The following is a 22,353-nucleotide window of genomic DNA, read 5'->3' as shown; positions in this document are numbered from 1 at the left end:
TAAGAGGAGAACCAGGAGGCGACCGAATCTGTCGGTGAAATCAAGGTTGGATAACGTTTCCAGGAGAAGGGGGTGGGCCACGGTTTCAAAGGCAGCTGAGGGGACGAGGAGGTCTCATCTATCTCGCCACCAACCCCTTTCCCATGTCCTCTCCCTAGCCTGGAACTCCCTCCCCCTCCGTATATCCACCACTCTCCCCACCTTCAAAGCACAATTAATAATACCGTTGCTATTTGTTAAGCGCGTACTATGTGCAGAGCACTGTTCTAAGCGCTGGGGGAGATTCAGGCTCATCGGGTTGTCCCACGTGAGGCTCGCAGTTAATCCCCCTTTTCCAGATGAGGAAACTGAGGCACAGAGAAGTGAAGTGACTTGCCCGCAGTCACGCAGCTGACAAGTGGCAGAGCCGGGATTCGAACCCATGACCTCTGACTCCCAAGCCCGGGCTCTTTCCACTGAGCCACGCCGCTTCTCTAATTAAGGTCACGTCTTCTCCATGAGGCCTTCCCTGATCGAGCCCTCTTTTCCCTGGCTTGCTGTCCTTTCTGCATCATCTCTACACTTGGGTCTTTGACCTGCCGCCGCACCCGCAACCCCTCACGTACCTCTCTTTAAATCATTTATTATAAATGACTAAATTATTCATATTAATGTCTGTCTCCCCCTCTAGACCGCAAGGTCGTTATGGGCAGGGAACATGTCTGCTGATTCCGTTGTATTGTACAAGCTCTAAGGACAGCGCTTTGCACATAGTTTAAGTGCTCAGTAAATAGTACTGATTGATAACATTGCTCCAAGCAGAAGGCCCAGTCAAGTGTGGTGATCTCATCAATCAATCAATCGTATTTATTGAGTAGTTAATGTGTGCAGAACACTGTCCTAAGCACTTGGGGAAGCAGCGTGGCTCAGTCGAAAGATCCCGGGCTTGGGAGTCAGAGGTCGTGGGATCTAAATCCCGGCTCCGCCACTCATCAGCTGTGTGACTTTGGGCAAGTCAGTTCACTTCTCTGGGCCTCAGTGACCTCATCTGGAAACTGGGGATGAAGACCGTGAGCCCCACGTGGGACAACCTGATTATTGTGTCTCCCTCAGCGCTTAGAACAGTGCTTGGCACAGAGTAAGTGCTTAACAAATACATCATCGTCATCTCTTGGGAGAGTAGCAGAGGTGGTAGGCATGTTCCCTGCCCTCGACGAGCTTACAGTCTAGAGGGGGAGGCAGACATTAACATAAATGAATAAATAATTTAGAATTGATAGAAATTCATCCATTCAGTAGTATTTATTGAGCGCTTCCTATGTGCAGAGCACTGTACTAAGCGCTTGGAATGGACAATTCGGCAACACATAGAGACAATCCCTGCCCAATGACCGGCTTACAGTCTAAATTGTCCCACGGGGGCTCACGGTCTTCATCCCCATCCTCCAGATGAGGCAACTGAGGCACAGAGAAGCAAAGTGAACCTGCCCAGGGTCACACAGCTGACAAGCGGTGGAGCCGGGATCAGAACCCATGACCTCCGACTCCCAAGTCCGGGCTCTTTCCACCAAGCCACGCTGCTAAGGGGAGCAACTGAGACTGCCTTCAACAGTGGATCCTGCTGGGCCTTCGGCTGCCATTTACTGAGTGCTTACGGTGTGCGCAGCACTGGGCTAAGCGCTTGGGAGAGTACAGAACGACAGAGTCGGAAGGCATTTTCCCTTCCCTACGGTGAGCTTAGAGTCTACCGGAGGGGACAGGCGTTAACGGAAATTACGGACATGGACATAAAGGCTGTGAGACTAAAGCAGCGTGGCTTAGCGGAGAGATGTACGTAAATACCGTGGGGCTGAGGGTGGGGTGACTATCAAATGCCCAAAGGTCACAGATCCAAGTGTGTAGATGACATAGAAGGGAGAGGGAGCCCTGGAAAAGAGGGCTTCATCGCGGAAGGCCTCTTGGAGGACGCGTGATCTTACGAAGGCTTTGAAGCTGGGCAGAGTCGGGGTCTGGCATAAATGGAGGGGGAGGGATTCCAGGCCGGAGGGAGGATGCGGGAAAGGCGTCGGTGGTGAGATAGAGGAGACCGGGGCACAGTGAGCGAGCCGGAGCTGGAGAAGGGAAATGTGCGGGCAATCAGTGAGGTGAGGTAGGAGGGGACATGTTGACTGACTGCCCATAGTAAGGAGTTTCCGTTTGATGCAGAGGTGGATGGGCAACCACTGGAGGCTTGTGAGGAGCGGGGAGAGATGGACTAGATATTTTCGGAAGAAAAGCGACCCGGGCAGCCCAGTGAAGTTTGGGCTACAGTGGGGAGAGACAGGATGCAGGGAATTCAGTGATAGGCCGATGGAGCGGTCAAGGCGGGATAGGATAAGTCTTTGGATCCACATAGTAGCAGTTTGGATGGAGAGGAAAGGGGGGGATTTTAACCAAGTTGGGAAGGTTGAAGGGATGGAATATGGGGGTCGAATGAGAGAGATCAGTTGAGGTTCACACCGGGGTTATGGGCTTGGAGACGAGGGAGGATAGCGGTAGGGTTAAGGGAGGACAGGGTTAGGGCGGAAGGATAAGGAGTTCTGCTCTGCACGCGTTTTGGGATGGGTGGTGATTCTTCACTCCGGAGCACAGATTGGGATTTCTTCTCTCATCTACACACCGCGCCTCGTTCTCATCCCTCCCGCCTCCACCCTCTGCCTCACAACTGCACACAGTAAGCGCTCATTAAATACGATTGAACGACCGAATGAACCTCCGCTTGCCTGAAACCTTCTTCCCCTTCCATCAGGCCACCCTCCTCCCCGTCTTCTATTGTCTTTGTCCTCTCCCGAGCACTTTTGTACAGTGCTCTGGACAAAATAAGGACTCGATGTATACCACTGATCGATTAGTTTTAGTTAATTTATGAATATTAATGTCTGCCCCCCCCACTCTAGACTGTGAGTTCACTCTGGGCAGGGAATGGGTCTGTATGCACCCAGTAAGTGCTCAATAAATACAATAGAATGAATGAATTGATTGATTGATTGACTGATTGATAATAATAATAATAATGTTGGTATTTGTTAAGCGCTTACTATGTGCAGAGCACTGTTCTAAGCGCTGGGGGAGATACAGGGTAATCAGGTTGTCCCACGTGAGGCTCACAGTCTTAATCCCCATTATTACAGATGAGGTAACTGAGACACTGAGAAGTTAAGTGACTTGCCCAAAGGCACACAGCTGACAGGTGGTGGAGCCGGGATTAGAACCCATGACTTCTGACTCCTAAACCCGTGCTCTTTCCACTCAGCCACGCTGCTTCTCGTGGATCCCAATCCATGCCCGGGCGCAGAGCTTTAATAATAATAATAATAATGTTGGTATTTGTTAAGCGCTTACTATGTGCCACGCACTGTTCTAAGCGCTGGGGTAGACACAGGGGAATCAGGTTGTCCCACGTGGGGCTCACGGTGTTAATCCCCATTTTACAGATGAGGTAACTGAGGCACCGAGAAGTTAAGTGACCTGCCCAAAGTCACACAGCTGACAGGTGGCCGAGCCGGGATTCGAACTCATGACCTCTGACTCCAAAGCCCGGGCTCTTTCCACTGAGCCACGCTGCTTGGGCCAGACCCGAGTCCCTTAGGGCTAGTTGAGAAAGCGGTGGGTGGAAAGAAAGGAAACGCGGTGCCTACCTCTCTGTTAAATCAGTAGAATTAATATGTTAATTATACATTAATGTATTAATGTAATGTAAGGTGTATTAATGTATTATATATGAATGTGTAGTGATGTATTAATAATGTATTAACGTCTGTCTCCCCCTCTAGACTGTGGGCGGGGAACATGCCTATCAACTCTGTGGCGTTGCACTGTCCCAAACGCTCAGTACAGTGTTCTGCACACGGTAAGCGCCCAGTGATGGGTTGACTGATCGATTCGAAGCCCTTCTGCAATCTCCTCGCCTCCAGGAAGCCCTCCTTGATTGATTTCTCCATCCTCTCAGGTTATCTCCATCACCCCCACCCGCCCCACAGCTACAATCCCAACACCTTGCGCCAACCACACGCACCCGGGTGCTCGGAGCCACGTGGGGCATCCTTGTACGTATTCAAAGAATGACACACTGGTACATCCCTTCTCCTTCCTGTCTGCATTTCATGGCAGTGTCTGTAAGCTAGACTGTAAACCCTTTCTGGACAGGGATCGTGTCTTCCAACGCTATGGTCTTTCCCAAGTGCTTAGTACGGGGCTCTGCACACAGTTGGCTCCAAGTCCCTTGAGCATAGGGATCGTGTCCCTGAACTCCTGAACTCTGCTGAGCATTTAGTACAGTGCTTCACGCAGAGTCCACTGTAAGCTGATTCAAGCACTTAGTTCAGAGCCAAGTAGAGTGAAAGCTCCTTGAGGGCGGGGATCTTGGCAACCAGCTGTATTGGACTTTCTCGAGCGCTCAGTATCAATCAATCATACCAAGCGCTTACTGTGTGCAGAGCACTGTAATAATGTTGGTATTTGTTAAGCGCTTACTATGTGCAGAGCACTGTTCTAAGCACTGGGGTAGACACAGGGGAATCAGGTTGTCCCACGTGGGGCTCACAGTCTTCATCCTCATTTTACAGATGAGGGAACTGAGGCACAGAGAAGTTAAGTGACTTGCCCACAGTCACACAGCTGACAGGTGGCAGAGCTGGGATTCGAACTCATGAGCTCTGACTCCAAAGCCCAGGCTCTTTCCACTGAGCCACGCTGCTTCTCTGTACTAATTGCTTGGGAGAGTCCAATATAACGAAGTTGGTAGACATGTTAACCGTAACTCATAACGAGCGTACTATCATGCTGTCCACACTGTGGGCCCTCCGTAAATACTGTTCGATTGCTTGATTTTCCTGTGATTTAAAAAAAAAAATCACAGGAATAAATAAAAGGCAGAAGAGTGGGCAGCCTCTCCCCCACCCTTACCCCACCAGCCTAATCTGTGTTGCCTCAATCCAGGCTGTCACCTCGCTTTTATCGCAGGAGTGAGTCACGGTGTGTCCTGACCCCTTCCCCTCCCTGCCATAAATCCATGGAGTCTGGACTTGGGTCGCTCCACGATGCACCCCGCCTTTACCGTGGGGTCCGACTCCAAGGTCCACAGCTGGTGGAGAAAGCAGGGAAGAGGAGGAGGAGGGAGAGGAGCCGGTGGGGCAAGGAGTGAAGGCATCTGAGAGAGTGGGGACGTGCGGGGAGCTGGGTTCTTTCTGACCCACCCCGCCCTGCTCCACGGTCCCCAGGCAGCCACTGCGGGGAATTTATGGGCTTGGACTTCGCCCTGTTGGAGAGCAGCAAGTCTCTCTGCCCGTCCTCGGCAGGCCGGTTCCGGACTCTTTCAAGCCCCAGAGGAAATGTGTCCAGCCCATCTTGGAAACAGCGACCACTCCTAGCCGAAACTCCCCCATCGCGTTGAAACGTAAGGTGATCCGACCCAGCTTTCTCCCTACCTGGAGTTTTCCGGGGTATCAGGGGACAGACGGGAGGGAACTCATCCCTCGTATTCCTGAGGGCCAGCTTTCAACCTCTCCTCCTTGGCACGTCTACTTCAATTTTCCAAATCGTCCTCTTTCCCGGCTCCCCGATTCATCACCTTTAAGCTCCTAGGGATCCTTGACCTCATTCAACAGGGATTTCCTTTTCTAATAATAATAATAATTAATAATAATCGTGGTTTTCATTAAGTGCTTACTAGATGCCAGGCACTTGACTAAATGCCGGGGTAGATACAAGGAAATCGGATCGGACACGGGGCCCACACGGGGCTCCCCATCTTAATCCTCATTTTACAGATGAGGTAACTGAGGCCCAGATAAGTGAAGTGACTTGCCCAAGGTCACACAGCAGACGAGCGGCGGAGTCGAGATTAGAGCCCAGGTCCTTCTGACTCCCAGGCCCGAGGTCAAGTTCCTTCCCCTAGGCTACGTTTCTCTTTGAAAATCCCCCAGAGTTCAGCTTCAGGGTGGAAGGGGTCGGGGATAGCGGGTGGGAGCCCATTCCGAACCCTTTTCATTTGGGTCTCCGCAGAAGGAAAACACACAATTTTCCTCCCAGGGGTAGGGGAAGCCAGCAGTCGAAAGGAAACAGAGACTTTAAAAAGAGACGTCTGCCTTCTTCCCCTGCTAGGACCCAGCCTACAGGCTGGATGCTGCCTAAGCAGGAAAAGATTGGGGTCTTTTCTCCCCACAGAGGGTCCTGTTAAGCAGCCCCTTGGCTTGACTGGGCCTCTCCCCCGGTCCCTCGGGGCCCACGGCCTAGACTCCCGACATTCGGGATTCCTCAGCCTCTCGGCTGCCAAGATAACAAAAGCAGGGACTGACCCTTCCGAGACTCCCTCCCTCCCTCCTCCGATCCAAACCAGGATTTGGAAAACCCTTGAATGTCTCCCAAGAAACCAGCCCTGGTTTTGTCCGGAGCCGGCCCACCGGTCGGGTCCTTTGCAAAGACTCAAGACTCCTGTGGAGTGAGTGCTGCTGCCCCCCCCCCCCCCAGCCATCACCCCTCCATTCCCCCAACCCTACCAGAAACCTCCCCCAGAACCCAGAACCTCGGGGTCCCAGAGGACGGCCACCCCCTCGCCCAGGCTACGAGGGAGAGACGGGGGTGGGGAAGGGGTGCCACCCAACCTCAGGCAGCCATCTGAGCAGGAGGGGGAAGGAAGGTAAGACCGGGCCCAATCTCTGCCCCCAGGTCGGGGTGGGGGCGAAGGTGAGGGGGAGATTTGGGGAAAGTTGCCAGGACGCGTGAGGAAGTTCAGTTGCTGCTAAAATCAAAGGGAGGGGGAACAATACGCTCTTTTGTTTCTCTCCAGATGGTTCATCTCTGCATAAGCCGAGTTGGTTTGGGAGCAAAGCGGGGGCCCAGGCCCCAGCTGAGAAGAATTGGGACAAAAATGGGGGCTAGGATTAGAAACAGCAGCAGCCCCTCACCCTTCCCCTGGGCACTGCCTCGGTCTTAACCCCCTGCCCATCCCCTGTCTCTAATCCCATCTCCTCACTTATGCTCTTAGACCGTGAGCCCCTCTGAGGGACAGGGTCCTTGTCTAATTCTCTGTGTATTCTCTCCCAACACCGTGCACGCAGTAAGCCCTTAATAAATAGTACTAGAAACAGCGGGGCCTAGTGGAAAGAGCCCAGGCCTGGGAGGCTAATCCTGGCTGTGTCACTTGCCTGCTGTGTGACCTCGGGCCAGTCACTTGGCTTCCCTGTGCCTCAGTGATCTCATCTGCAAGTTGGGGATCCCAAACCCGTTCTCCCTCCTACTCAGACTGTGAACCCACCGAGGGACAGGGACGGTGTCCGAACTGATTAACTTGCATCTACCCCAGGGCTTAGAACAGAGCGTGTCATATAGTAGGGACCTAATAAATACCATTATTATTATTAATATTATTACTCCTATTACCACTGTTATTACCGCTTGCACTGCGTGCTGAGTCCAAGCTCGGGCAAAGAGAATTCATTCATTCGATAGCATTTATTGAGCGCTTACTATGTTATCCCATCTCAGTTACCTCATCTGTAAAATGGGGATGAAGACTGTGAGCCCCACGTGGGACAACCTGATTCCCCCGTGTCTACCCCAGCGCTTAGAACAGTGCTCTGCACATAGTAAGCGCTTAACAAATACCAACATTATTATTATTATTATGTGCAGAGCACTGTAATTCAAATCTCTTCCATCCCCCACTCACCCCCCAAGGCTTCTTCTTGGGATGGGGCAGTGAGGATGAAGCTCCCTCCCGGTATAGGCCCTTTCTAAGCCCTGGGGTAGATACAGGTGAATCAGATTGGACGTGACCCACATGGGGCTCGGGAGTCTCAATCCTCATTTTACACATGAGGAGGCGGAGGCCCAGAGAAGTGAATTGACTTGCCCGAGGTCACCCAGCAGACAAGTGGCAGAGACGGGATTAGAACCCATGTCCTTCTGACTCTAGCCACTAAGCCATGCTGCTTCTCAAGGCAGTTGCCTGGATGGGTGAGGTGGGCACCCCTGGTCGGAGCTGAGCAAGAGAAGTGGAAAACGGATGGGCTGGTTTCTGTTTTCCATCTAACCCCATCCATAGCCAGGGCTCTTCCGAGGAGGAATCCCCACAAATCTGGGAGGAGTGTTACCTGCCCGCCCCCTCTGTCAGCCCACCCATTGCCTCTGCCTTTGGGACCCTTCTCTCTCCCTCATCCTCATCTGACTCTGGGCGGAGAGGCTTAATGGGGGGCACTCTGGGGAGGAGTGGAAATTCTAAAGGAATATCATATAAATAAACTCCAGGGGCTACAGTCCCGGGCTCCTCATCTGTTGAATCGACTGGAGACAGACAGTGGCTCGAGAGGTGGGGGCTACATGCGAAGGTCACTTCCGCAGGCCATCAGCCTTCCCGGCCTCAGCTAGCCTATCGGTGCTTTCACCTAACTGAGTCTTCCAGCCTTTTCTGGCCAGGAATTCCTCCGTAATCTCTCCTCCTCCTCCCTCCCTCTCTCCCTCCTTGGTCCCTGGGGTCTGAGGCCCTCCCCCAGCCTGCTTCCTTAACCCCCGCTTGCCCGACTCCCTGCCAGGGTTCAGCTGAACTGGCTGCTTGGCGAAGAGGAGGAGCTAAGCGGGCACAGGAGGGACACTGCCCACCTCAGCAGCCCAGGAGGCTTTTATTATTATTAAGTGCCGTCGAGTCATTTCTGATTCATAGCAACTCCGTTGATAGACTTTCTCCAGAACGTCTGCCATAATCTGTAATCTTTCTAATGGTTCTTCCGTGATCGTGGTTAGGGTCTCTATCCATTAGCTGCCTGTCTGCCTCTTCCACGTTTTCCCTGGACTTTTCCTAGCATTAGCGTCTTCTCCGGAGAATCAGTCCTCCTGGTTATGTGTCCAAAATATGCTAATCTAAGTCGAGTCATTTATCCAACAGTGTTGCTGAAGGAGAAGTTTTCTGGACTCTCCCCTTCTCTAGGTTCCCCTGGTATTTGTAAACGGCCAGGAATGAGAAGCAGGAGATCCTGCTCAGGACCTCAGAGGTTAATGGAACCCTCAAGTACACTCACCGACCCTCCAGAGTCTAAGATTACTGGGAGCGACACTTCTGAGAGGGAATCGGGGCAGGCTGTGATCCTCCTCAGTGGCTCAAGATTCCCCTCGACTCCCCCTGCTCTGAGCCTTGCTTTTGTTTTTTCGGCCAGTTGCTCTTGCTGTGTAATCAAAATACCTCCTGCTGCAGTTTCGGTTTAGTTCTGCTTGTTCTGCCATAATGAACTCATCCCGTCTCCCCAACCGATCAGTTTCTACCTATCAAGCTCTGGAACCTAAGTCCTTTGACCCTTTGACCCATCATTCCAGGCTGGATGCATTCCCAGCCCAAGACTTGAGGGGGGTGGGCGGTGAGGCTCCCCTCTCAGAGGGGCTCCCCAGGCAATAATGTAGGTGGGGAGCGGTCATCTTCCTGAAAGGGTGTATTGTACTCTCTCAAGCTCTCAATACAGGGTTCTGCCCACGGTGCTCAATAAATGTGATTGAGCGATTTTCCAGGTCCCGACTGAGCAGTCAGTTCAATCAACTAATTAATCGGTGCTAGTATTATTGAGTGTTTATTGTGTGTAGCACCTTGTACTGAGCTTGGGAAGATACAGTACAGTAGAGATGGTTGAAACGAAGTCTGCCCTCCAAGGATCTCATAATCTGGCTGAGGAGACGGGAATTAGAACGAATGACAGATAGGTGAAGCGGAGGAGGATAAATGCTGTGAGAGTGAATATCCACGTGCTTAGGGGGATACGGACCCAAATGCATAAGCGTTACAGAAGTGGAGACATGAGAATTAGCCGGGGAAAGGTTCTCCGAGGCGAGACGATTTTTGTAGGGCTTTGAAAATGGGGAGAGTGGTGGTCTCTCAGATGTGAAGGAGGAAGAGAGGATTAGAGCAAGTGATCAGTAGTGAGAGAGGCAAACTGAGCTACCCTCATTCATTCAATCCTATTTAGTAAACGCTTACTGTGTGCAGAGCATACACTGGGGGAATACAATAGTACAGTAAACGGACTCATTCCCGGCCCACAGTGAATTTACAGTCTAGAGACGATGTAGCTACAGTAATAGGTTGGATTTAGAGGAGCATAGTGTGCGAGCTGGGTTGTAGTGGGAGAGGAGCAACGTTAGGTAGGAGAAGAGCGCCTTAAAGCCGATGGTGAGGAATTTTTGTTTGATGTGGGAGGATGGAGGTGTTGTCTACAGGGATGGGAAAGTCAGGAAGAGGACCAAGTTGTGGTGGAAGATGAGAAGTTCTGTTTTGGACCTGTTTGAGGTGTTGGTGGGGCATCCAAGTAGAGATATAGTGAAGGTAAGAGGAAGCCGGGAATACGTCTACTAAGTCAGCAGACAGTGAGGGACAGTAAATGTTCAATCAATACTATTGATCGATTGAAAATGTGAGACTGCGGAGGAGAGAGGTCAGGGTTGGACAGGTAAATTTGGGAATCATCTGGGTAGAGATGCAGCGGAAGCCATAGAGGCGAATGAGTTCTCCAAGGGAGTAGGTGTAGATGGAGAATAGAAGGGGATCTAGAACTGAGCTTTGAGAGATTCCCACGGGTAGAGGGTGGGAGGCAGAGGAGGAGACCACAAAAGAGATTGAGAAGGAAGGGCCAGAGGGAAAGGAGGAGAACCAGGAGAGCATCCGTCCGTGAAGTCAGTACATTCAACTGCAGGCTTGACCTGGATAACTTCTCACCCATCCCTACCTCCCCCACATCTTCCCCTTTGAACTCAGCCCTCCAGCTATTCCACGCAAATCAATCGGTCAGTCCTATTTATTGAGTGTGCACTGTGTGTATACTGTGTATTTTTTACGGTGTGCACTGCATATACTAAATGGTTGGGAAAGCACAATGTAACCAAGTCGGTAGCCACATTTCCCTGCCCACAAGGAGCTGACAGTCTACGGGAGACAAAGAATTTCTATTTGTCAAATATGGGGTCTCGGCCTGAATTATTCAGATCTTCCCTCAACGGCTTCAGTTTGGCGGTGGAGATGTGGCCGGGAATGGTGGGCGGGAGAGAAGAGGAGGAAGGAAGGGGCCAGCTGCCTAAGCAAAACTGCTCCTTCCCCTCCTAGTTCCTGCTTGCCTCTCCTGTGCAAACGAGGGACCCAAGACCCCCACCGCCTAGCTGGGGTGCATATTGATCCACTTCCATGCTGAGCATCTCCCAAGCCTGTTTCAGGTGTTTAGACTCCGTGTGTGCATGCGTGTGCATGTATACTCCCGTGAATGTGGCTGTGTACGCATCTTTATGATGATGACTTGGTGTACCCCCTTCTGGGTGCTGCTGCGTGTCTGTGACTTTTGGGATAAGGATGTTTTTGTAAACGTGCGCGTGATTGTGGGTGTGGACGCACTGGAGCGTGTAACGATGATTCTACGCTTTGCCTCTCCCCGGGTGGATTGGCTGTCGTGTGGGAGTCCCCATCTGTGTGTGACTCTGTGTTTGACTAGGAAGAGGGATGTGCCAGTGTGGAGCACCCATGTAGCTGTGAATTTCTAGGGGGGCGGGCACTGCCGGGGCCCAGTATTGCAGCTGTGAAGGCTTTTGAGTGTCTATGTGAGCGTCTGTTTATGAGTGAGATGGCTGCATCATCGTGTGTGATGGGGAATGTCTGTGAGGAGGCCCCGTGATTATGGTGTGTGGTGTGGGCTGAGCGTGCGGTGTCCGTGCCAGTGGCTCTCGGTGATGCTGTCGGATAGGATTGTTTCTCTGTACAACAGCGAGCATCACGACGGGTGTGACTGTGAATTTCTCAGGGTTATAATGAGTGTCAGGGTATGATTGTGGTCACCCTATGTGTTCTGGTGTGAGACAGGGGAGAGAGTAGAGCTGAGGCCCTGCCCTGACCCTGACTCACCCTGGCCCTCAACAAGCCGGAGCCCGTCCCGGGAACAGAGATGAAGGGAATCCTGTGAAGTCAGGCGGCAGGCCACCTTTCTTTGGAGGCGTTCACCGTTTTCCCCACACCTCCCATTTTCCAGGGAGTCTCATAGGAAAGATAGGGAGGGAGGGTGGAACCAAGTTGACCCCCTCATCTCCCAGAGGGAGGGCTGGAGGCCCAGGCAACATCTGGGAGAGGCCCAAGGCCCTCAGGAGCCAGTAGTCCAGAACCCAGATCGGGGTCCCGACGGTACCACTGGTCTCAGAGGGAAGAAAAGCCACACCGGCCGCTCTCCCGGTTCAGCCAGGGGAGCCGGCCCTGGGTCCTCAAACCCACTGCAGTGAAAGCTCATTCCTCTGAGGACCAGGAGGCTCGGTGCTTCTTCCCACCTAAAACATCTGTGTGAGGAGAGAAGACTGGGAAATCCTCAGAGCGTCACCCTGTCTGTGGGTAAAGTGAGAGAGACTGAGCCCCGCCGCCCGAGGAACGACGAGCCGGGGTTCCCGGTGGACCACAAACTCAATATGAGCCTGACAGGAAGTTCCGTGGTCAAGGGAGCAGGGAGGATGCTAACAGGAGTTGAAAGTGAGGACACGCCCCGTTTCCAAACCCTCAGTATCCCTGCCATCTGAAGAGTATGGTGTCTTTGAAGACTCTGATGAATTTAGCATCTGTTTACAAAATAAGCACGGAATTCACATGTATCCTAGCAACTCAAATGAAATCTGGCTGAAATATAGGGGTGTTTTGTTGTAATGACTCATAGGTGCTATCAGGTTGTCTTAAATTTGGCAGTGAAATTTCATGTTTCATGCCTCCCCATTGTTTTGGGGGAACCTCTAGACTGTCAGCTTGTTGTGGGCAGGGAACATGTCTACCAACTCTGTGGTACTGTACTCGCCTAAGCGCTCAGTACAGTGCTCTGCATAGTAAGTGTTCAATAAATACCATTGATTGATCCCAGTTAGTCTCTAATGTCTGGGCACCCCTAAGCCCCCTCTCCTTGCAACCTGCCCTGCTGGAAAATGGGGATCTCCCTGAGGGACCCCTCCCCCCATTCTCCTCTCCCTCCCCTTCAGAATGGCAGGCTCGTGGTGGAGGGTCAGAACCGGGGTGGGGTGGGGGGGATAATTCATTAAATAATTCATTTATTGAGTCATATTTATTGAGTGCTTACTGTGTAGTAAGCACTTGGGAGAGTACAATATAACAATAAACGGAGACATTCAATGCCCACAACGTGCTTACAGGCCAGAGGGGAGACAGACATAATATAAATAAATTACAGATATAAGTGCTAGGGGTTGGGCGGGAGGATGAATAAAGGGAGCAAGTCAGGGCGACGCAGAAGGGAGTAGGAAAAGAGGAAAGGGGGGTTTAATCAGGGAAGACCTCTTGGAGGAGATGTGCCTTCAATTAGGCTTTAAAGTCTGGGGAAAGTAATTTGTCAGATTTGAGGAGGAAGAGCGTTCCAGGCTAAAGGGAGGACGTGGGCGAGGGGATGGCGGCGACATAGACGAGATCGAGTACAGTGAGGAGGTTGGCATCAGCGGAGCGAAGAATGTGGGCTGGATCGTAGTAGGAGAGTAGCGAGGTGAGGTAGGAGGAGGCAAGGTGATTGAATGATTTAAATCCAGTGATGAGGAGTTTGATGCAGAGGTGGATGGGCAGCCACTGAAGATTCTTGAGGAGAGGGGAAACGCGGCCTGTACTTTTTTGTAGAAAAATGCCAGTAGAGAGTAGAGATACTAGAGATAATAGAGAAATGCCTAGCTTCACGGTTCCAGGCTGATCCCAAGGTTGCAAAGGCAGGCAGGAAGAGGGGCCGGCTGTCTTGGGGCTTGAGAAACGCTGGCCTAATTCATTAAGTCATATTTACCGAGCGCTTACTGTGTGCAGAGCACTGTACTAAGCAACTGGAAGAGTACAATACAACAGTTAACAGACACATCCCCTGCCCACGACGAGCTTACAGTCTATAGGATAGTTATGGTATTCGTTAAGCGCTTACTATGTGCCAAGCACGGTTCTAAGCGCCGCGGTCGATACGAGGTAATGTCGGGCACAGTCCCTGTCCCGCATGGGGTTTACAATCTTAATCCCCATTTTACAGATGAGGTAACTGAGGCACAGTGACTTGCCTAAGGTCACACGGCAAACAAGCGGCAGAGCCGGGATTAGAACCGCGTCCTCTGACTCCCAAGTCCGGGCTCTTGTCACTAGGCCACGCCGCTTCGCTAATCCACCTTGCAGCAGTGCGGGGTCTCCGGCTCAGCTCGATGCTGCAGCTTCGCTTTCTGTCAGCTCGTTCCAGGCCAAGGGGCGATTCTCCCTTGAAAATTTCTCTCCCAAAGGAAGCCTACCCACCGTCTCTTCTTCCAAGCGGCTGTACAATGCTAGGCACGCAGTGGGTCGGGGAGGGAGACGACGCATCCCTGACCCCTCCCTCAGTTGAGACGTGGTTCCGGAGCAACGTTTCCCAGGTCAGCCCATCCAGCCCAGGACTCTGACCGACAGAGACGCCAAGGACTCTTGGAGGAGTCCATCCTCATGGTTAGGGATGATCCTCACTCTCCGCTCTCCACCCATGACTCTCCCTCCGATGACCAGCATGGATGGTCCTGTCCCTCTCACTCACCTCCCCATCCCCGATTCTCCCTCCAGTGGCCCAGCACAGATCATCCAATCCCCTTCACTCTTCCCTCCCCATCCCTAACTTTCCCTCCAGGGAGCCAGCCTGGACACGCATCCGTGAATCTCTCCCTCTGGACCACGCTGGTGTTCCCTGCTGTAGTGGATAGGGCACAGGTCTGGGAGCCGGAAGGACCTGCGTTCTAATCCCAGCTCTGACACTTGTCTGCTGTGTGACCTTGGGCAAGTCACTTCACTTCTCTAGGCCTCAATTACATCATCTACAAAATGGGGATTAAAACTGTGAGTCCCATGTGGGACAGGGACTGCATTTAACCTGATTATCTTGCATCAACACCCAGTGCTTGGTACAGTGCAGCACATATCTGTAATCTCCCTCTCTAGACTATAAACTCACTGCGGACAGGGAATGTGTCTGTTTATTGTTATATTGTATTCCCCCAATCGCTTAGTACAATGCTCTGCATACAGTAAGTGCTCAATAAATACGGATCGAGTGAACATTTAGGTGCCTCATCTGGAAAATGGGGATTAAGACTGTGAGCCCCACATGGGACAGAGATGAGCTTGTACCTATCTCGGTACCCCAGCACTTAGTACAGTGTCTGGCACATAGTCAAGTGCTTAACAAATGCCGTTTGAAAAACAAACAAAAAAAGAGTCCCCTGCGGAAACGGATTATGGGCGCTTGCCCTCTCCCCACCCGGTAAGGGAGGAAAATTTCCTTGTTTGTTCTGCAACTGCCAGTCCCCAACTCTAGCGCAGTGTCCTGGCATCCTGCTCACCCCATCCTGATTCACTGGGAATTTTCAGAGGGCACAGAGAGCGGCAAAAAGGGAGGAGGAGCTGGAAAATGTTTATTTTGCAGGAGTCGGGGGAGGAGAGGCCAGGACCCCGCGGCCCAAATTAATAATAATACAAGTCAGATCAGACTGTGGGAAATGCTATCCCCCTGTTCCCTGCCTTTCATCGAAGGCGGGAAGAATACAGATTAGATCTAAGGAAGTGCTCGCTGACAAGGATAGTGATTAAACCCTGAGACAGGTAAGTCCCGTCCTAGAGACCCGAAGAGGCGCCGGCCTTTCTCCCCGCTGGGCCAGGTTGTCTGCTGTCTGGAGCCTGGGGATGGGTGGGCTGACCTCTTGAGCCTTTGAAGCTGAGTGGAGCCCTGGGAGCCTGGAGAGGTTAGGCTGCAGGCAATTATCATCCTTGGTGAACCCAGTAAGACCAGTTTTATTGTGGCCTAACCAGCAACTCAGCTCCCCCAAGGCAGCCCCGTGGCCTCCTGGCAGGGCTGCACCAGAGGCTCCCCGCTGCCCTCCCGGATTCCCGGCGACGCCAGCCATTCTCCGTCTCTCTGTCTCTCTGCACCAGCTGCGCCCAGGCCTGCCTCCCCGAGCCATGCGGGTCCCGGCCCCGTGGCCCCTCCTCGGGGCCCTGCTGACCCTCTGGGAGCTGCGGCCCTGCCCGGCCGAAGCGGCCACCCGCACCTACTACCTGGGCATCCGGGACCGGATGTGGAACTACGCTCCGGAGAGGGAGAATCGGATCGCCGGACGGAAGATCGACAGCGACCCGTAGGTCCTTCTTGGGGCTGGGGGAGCGGGACAGCGGATGCCAAGGGGCCAAAGCTCCCTGCTTGGCTCTGGGGCCTCGAGCTTGGAGACAACCCCTCGCTCCCGGCCTACGAGGCTGGGCTGAAGGGGATGGGGAGGGTGAGGCGCAGATTGGGGACCGACTGCTCTCCCCTTCCGGTCCCAGAATCAGGCTTCGGTTCACCCCTGGCCCGGGCGATCTCGTGACCCTCAACCGCCCGAATCGAAATACCTCCCACTACACCCTTCGATGATTTCCCCTGGGTTTGTGCCGGATGGGAAAAGAGAACAAGAGGCTCGTGGGACGTGCCCCAGTCCCTCCCCGGCCTCCCCCCGCCCCCAAGGCGTCCCTGCTTACTGCTGCCTGTCTCCCCAGTGTGGCTTCCAAATTCCTGAGCCCCGGCAAGGACCGGATTGGGGGCACCTACCTGAAGACGGTCTACCTGGAGTACACCGACGGCTCCTACGCTACCGAGGTGACCCGGCCCCGCTGGCTGGGATTCCTAGGGCCGGTGCTGCGGGCCGAGGTGGGAGACACCATCCGCATCCACCTGAGGAACTTTGCCAGCCGCCCCTACACCATTCACCCCCACGGCGTCTTCTACGAGAAGGACTCAGAAGGTGGGTGCCCCTCCTCCTCCCTCCCTCCTTTCTTCCTTCCTCCTCCCTCATCTCGCCCGCTCCTCTGGCGTCACCCCGAGGACCGGAGAAGTGAGACGCCGGGGCCGTGGTCACCCAGCAAGTTGGAGCAACTGTAATCGTGAAGAGCACTGAAATGCTAATAATCATAATAATTGTGCTGTCTGTTAGGCTAGGGGCTAAGCACCGAGGAAGGCGCGAGATAACCGGGTCAGGCACCGTCCCTGTCTCCCCTGGGGATCCCGGTCTAAGGGGAAGGGAGAACAGGTATTGAATCCCCATTAGACAGATGGGGAAACGGAGGCACGGAGCCATTAAGTGACTAGACTGGGGATTATTATTATTATTATTATTATTATTATTATTATTGTCATCGTTACCTTGATGTTTAAGTGCTTACTCTCTGCTCTGCTCTCACCCCTGGGGTAGATGCAAATCAATCAGGTTGGACACACTCCCTGTTCCCATATGCTGCTCAGAGAAGCAGCGTGGCTCAGTGGAAAGAGCAGGGGCTGGGGAGTCAGAGGTCACGGGTTCAAATCCCGGCTCCGCCGCTGGTCAGCTCTGTGACTTTGGGCAAGTGACTTCACTTCTCTGCGCCTCAGTTCCCTCATCAGTAAAACGGGGATGAAGACTGGGAGCCCCACGTGGGACAACCTGACCTCCTTGTATCCTCCCCGGCGCTTTGCATATAGTAAGCGCTTAACAAATGCCAGTATTATCATTAAGGGGTAGGGAGGACAGGAATCGAGTCCCCATTTTACAGATGTGGAAACTGAGACACGGAGAAGTTAAGTGACTTGTCCTCGGTCAAACAGCGATCGGATGGTGGATCTGGGATCAGAACCCAGGTCCTCTGATTCCCAGGCCTGGACTCTGGACTTCTGCTAGGTCACACTGCTCACGCCAACCCCAGCTCCTCCCCATACCCCTGACTGTTTTAGTCTCGAGGGTTTTTAACTTCTTACATAGAGACCCTGGCTTGCCCCCTCTGTAGCTAGCGGAACGAAGACACAGTTTCCCCTCTTCCTATACCCCCTCTGTTTGTCCTCCCGAACCCATGGCCCGGATAAGCAGCGTGGCTCAGTGGAAGAGCTTGGCAGTCAGAGGTCATGGGTTCGAATCCCGGCTCTGCCGTTTGTCATTCATTCCGTAGTATTTATGGAGCGCTTACTACGTTCAGAGCACTGTACCAAGCGCTTGGAATGGACAATTCGGCAAACAGATAGAGACAATCCCTGCCCAGTGACGGGCTTACAGTCTCAGCTGCGTGACTTTGGGCAAGTCACTTCACTTCTCTGCGCCTCAGTTACCTCATCTGGAAAATGGGGATGAATACTGGGAGCCCAACGGGGGACAACCTGATCACCTTGTATCCTCCCCAGCGCTTAGAACAGTGCTTGGCCCTTAGTAAGCGCTTAGCAAATGCCATCGTTATCATTATTATTATATCTGGGTCCCCAGCAGCGGGGCCTCAGAGCTCAAGGAGAAGGAGTGAGGTCTAGCGGATAGAGCCTGGGCTGGGGAGTCAGAAAGACCTAGGTCCTAGTCCCGGCTCTGCCACTTGTCTGCCGTGGGACCTTGGGCAAGTCACTTTACTTCTTTATGCCTCAGTTCCCTCATCTGGAAAATGGGGATTAAGACAGGAAGCCCTATTAGGGACAGCAACTGTGTCAAGCCCGATCAGCTTGTCTCTATCCCAGAGCTTAGAACAGTACCTGGCATATAGTAAGAGCTTAACAAATATCACAATTATTTATTATTATTATTATTATTATTATCCCAGCCCCCAGATTCCATGTCCCTGTTCCTTCTCCACTCCCCGGCCACGCAGCGTGGCGTAGTGGATAGAGCACGGGCCTGGGACTCAGAAGGTTCTAATCCTGGCTCTGCCATTGGTCTGCTGTGTGATGTTGGGCAAGTCACTTCACTTCTCTGTGCCTCAGTTATCTCATCTCTAAAATGGGGACTGCGACTCTGAGCCCCACGTGGGACAGGGACTCGCCCGTGTCCACCTCGGCGCTCGGAACAGCGCTCGGCACGTAGTAAGCGAGGAATAAATACCATGATTATTACTGAGCCGCCTTTGCCTCTCTCCCAAGGCTCCCTGTACCCGGATGGCACCTCGGGGCGGCACAAAGCAGATGACTCGGTCCTGCCGGGAAGCAGCCACGTCTACAACTGGACAATCCCCGAGGACCACGGGCCCACGGAAGCTGACCCCGCCTGCCTCACGTGGATTTACCACTCCCATATAGATGCCCCGCGGGACATCGCCTCGGGCCTCATCGGAGCCCTGCTCACCTGCAAGAGAGGTCAGGGGCAGGGGAGGCCTGGGAGGCGGAAAGCAGGGCGCACCTTGAGTCCTATTGATGACCCAGTTAGCTTGCAGGGAGGATGGGTTCTGAGGGGTGGAAAGTTGGAGCTTAGAGTTGGAGCTCTGCCCGCTGTGAGGGCTCATTAAATACCATCGAAAGATTGATTGATTGATTGATTGATTGATTGACTGACTGGAGGGTGACAAAGGCCAGAAAGTGAGGAGAGACTAGGGCTGGGGTAGGATGGGAATTCCTTCAATAGTAGAGCACTGTACTAAGCGCTTGGAATGTACAAATCGGTAACAGATAGAGACAGTCCCTGCCCTTTGACAGGCTCACAGTCTAATGGGGGGAGACGGACAGACAAGAGCAATGGCAATAAATAGAATCGAGGGGATGAACATCTCATTAAAACAAAAGCAAATAAATAGAATCAAGGTGATGTAATAATAATAATAATGTTGGTATTTGTTAAGTGCTTACTATGTGTGCAGAGCACTGTTCTAAGCGCTGGGGTAGACACCAGGGAAGCAGGTTGTCCCACGTGGGGCTCACAGTCTTAATCCCCATTTTCCAGATGAGGTAACTGAGGCACAGAGAAGTGAAGTGACTTGCCCACAGTCACACAGCTGACAAGGGGCAGAGCTGAGATTCGAACCCAGGACCTCGGACTCCAAAGCCCGTGCCCTTTCCACTGAGCCACGCTGCTTCGCTATGTACATGTAATATACATCTCATTAACAAAATAAATAGGGTAATGAAAATATATACAGTTGAGCGGACGAGTACAGTGCTGAGGGGAGGGGAAGGGAGAGGGGGAGGAGCAGAGGGAAAGGGGGAAAAGAGGGTTTAGCTGCGGAGAGGTGAAGGGGGGGGTGGTAGAGGGAGTAGAGGGAGAAGAGGAGCTCAGTCTGGGAAGGCCTCTCGGAGGAGGTGAGTTTTAAGTAGGGTTTCGAAGAGGCGAAGAGAATGAGTTTGGCGGAGGTGAGGAGGGAGGGCGTTCCGGGACCGCGGGAGGACGTGGCCCGGGGGTCGACGGCGGGACGGGCGAGACCAAGGGACGGTGAGGAGGTGGGCGGCAGAGGAGCGGAGCGTGCGGGGTGGGCGGTGGAAAGAGAGAATGGAGGAGAGGTAGGAGGGGGCAAGGTGATGAAGAGCCTTGAAGCCTAGAGTGAGGAGTTGATTTGTGACTAGTAGGAGAAGGAGGAGGAGGAGAAGAAGCCCTCTTGACTGTGAGCTTGTCGTGGGCAGGGAATGTGTCTGTTTATTGTTGTATTTTCCTCTCCCAAGTGCTTAGTACCGTCTTCTGCACATAGTAAGTGCTCAATAAATACAATTGAATGAATGAATGAAAGAGAAAGGAGGAGGAGGAGGAGGAGGGGAAGAGAAGGAGACTGTGAGCCACTCCCTTTTCCTGGAAACCCTACTGCTAAACCTAATTTAGGCTTCACTGACCCTGTCCTCTTCTGCTTCTTTCTCCTCCTCTCTGGCCACTCAGCCTCAGTCTCTTTTGCAGGCTTCTCCTCTGCCTCCCACCCCTTAACTGGCTCTGCCTCTTTCTGCTGTATGACCTTGGGCAAGCCATTTAACTTCTCCGTGCCTCAGTTTCCTCCTCTGTAAAATGGGGATTAAGTCTTACTTGCGCCTACCGAAACTATAAGGCCAATGTGAGACAGAGACTGTGTCCATCTGATTATCTTGATTTTACCTCAGCACTAAGAACAGTGCCCGGCACATAGTAGGCATCTGGCAAGTACTATAATTATTATTTTTATTATGGTTACGATTGTTATGATTCCCAAATCTCTCTCTCCAGCCCCAATCTCTCTCTTTCTCTGCTTCATGAGAAGTAGCACGGCATAGTGGATAGCGGTCACGGCATGGGCCTGGGAGTCAGAAGGTCATGAGTTCTAATCCCGGTACCGCCCCTTGTCTGCTGTGTGACCGTGAGCAAGTCACTTCTCTTCTTTGTGCCTCAGTGACCTCATCTGTAAAATGGGGATTGAGACTGTGAGCCCCACGAGGGACAGGGACTGCGTGCAATCTCATTGACTTGCATCCCCCCAGCGCATAGTGCAGTGCCCGACACATGGTAAGTGCTTAACAAATACCATCATTATTATTATTTTACTCTGCACTGTCACATTTCTTCCTGCCTATAGGACATCTCCACTTGGATGTCCTGCTGGCACCTCACACTTAAGATGTTCAAAACAGAACTCCTCATCTTCCCACCCAAACCCTGCCGTCCCCCTCTTTTCCCCGTCCCTGTAGACACCACCACCACTCTCCCCGTCTCACAAGGCCATAACCTTGGCATTATCCTTGATTCATTGCTCTCATTCAACCCACATATTCAATCAGATCCTTTCGGTTCCACCTTCACGGTATCACTAAAATTCACCCTTTCCTCTCCACCCTAGCTGTTACCCTCTTAATCCAAGCATTTATCCTACCCTTCCTAGATTCCTGCATCAGCCTTCTTGTTGACCTCCCTACCCCCATCTCTCCCAACTCCAGTCCATACTTCACCCGGTTGCCCAGATCACTCTTCTGCAAAGTTGTTCTGCCTACGTTTCCCCACTCCTCAAGAACCTCCAATGGTTGCCCATCCACCTCCGCATCAAACAGAGACCCGTTACCTCCGGCTTTAAAGCACTCAATCGCTAGGCCCCCTCTTACCTCACCTCTCTTATTTCCCGCTACAAGCCCCGGCCACACACTTTGTTCCACTAGCGCCAGCTTGCTCAGTGTACTGAGATCTCACCCATCTCACCACCCACCCCTTTCCCACACCCTCCCTCTGACCTGGAACTCTTTCCCCCTCCTTATAAGACAGACCACCACTCTCCCCACCTTCAAAGCCTTCACGGACTAAGCCCTCATTTCCTCTTCTCCCACTCCCTTCTGTGTCACCCTTACACTGGAATTTGCACCCTTTATTCACCTCTCCCTCTACCCCACAGTACTTACGTGCACATCTAGAATTCATTTACCTATATCAATGCCATTCTCCACCCCTAGACTGTGTGTGCCTTGTGGGCGGGGCATATTTCTACCAACTCCGCCCTCTTGTACTTTCCCAAACCAGTCAGTCGATCAATCTTATTTATTGAATGCTGACTGTGTGCAGAGCACTGTGCTAAGTGCTTGGGAGAGTACAATAGAACAATATAACAGACACATTCCCTGCCCACAACAAGCTTACAGTCTAGAAGGGGAGACAGACATTAATATAAATAAA

General features: G+C 52.5%; 1 protein-coding gene across 6 annotated transcripts in view; it reads left to right on the top strand.

The window, feature by feature from the left end:
• The first annotated feature begins 5,141 nt into the window (after positions 1-5,141).
• HEPH (hephaestin) overlaps positions 5,142-22,353 on the top strand; it is a 45,899-nt gene continuing 28,687 nt past the window's right edge. The window contains exons 1-4 of one of the 6 annotated variants that reach the window (XM_029067503.2): positions 5,142-5,413; positions 15,932-16,134; positions 16,529-16,773; positions 18,894-19,106. In XM_029067503.2, the coding sequence (XP_028923336.1) occupies positions 15,959-16,134; positions 16,529-16,773; positions 18,894-19,106 (634 nt within the window). In that variant the 5' untranslated portion in view covers positions 5,142-5,413; positions 15,932-15,958. Of the gene's footprint in view, positions 5,419-6,396; positions 6,458-6,515; positions 6,656-15,931; positions 16,135-16,528; positions 16,774-18,660; positions 18,666-18,893; positions 19,107-22,353 lie in introns of those variants that run through there. The other 5 variants (XM_029067504.2, XM_029067507.2, XM_029067506.1 and 2 more) reach the window with 5 other exon arrangements.

Source organism: Ornithorhynchus anatinus, chromosome 6 (assembly GCF_004115215.2).
Source record: "Ornithorhynchus anatinus isolate Pmale09 chromosome 6, mOrnAna1.pri.v4, whole genome shotgun sequence".
Classification (NCBI taxonomy): Eukaryota; Metazoa; Chordata; class Mammalia; order Monotremata; family Ornithorhynchidae; genus Ornithorhynchus; species Ornithorhynchus anatinus.
This window is presented reverse-complemented; position numbering and strand designations above follow the sequence as displayed.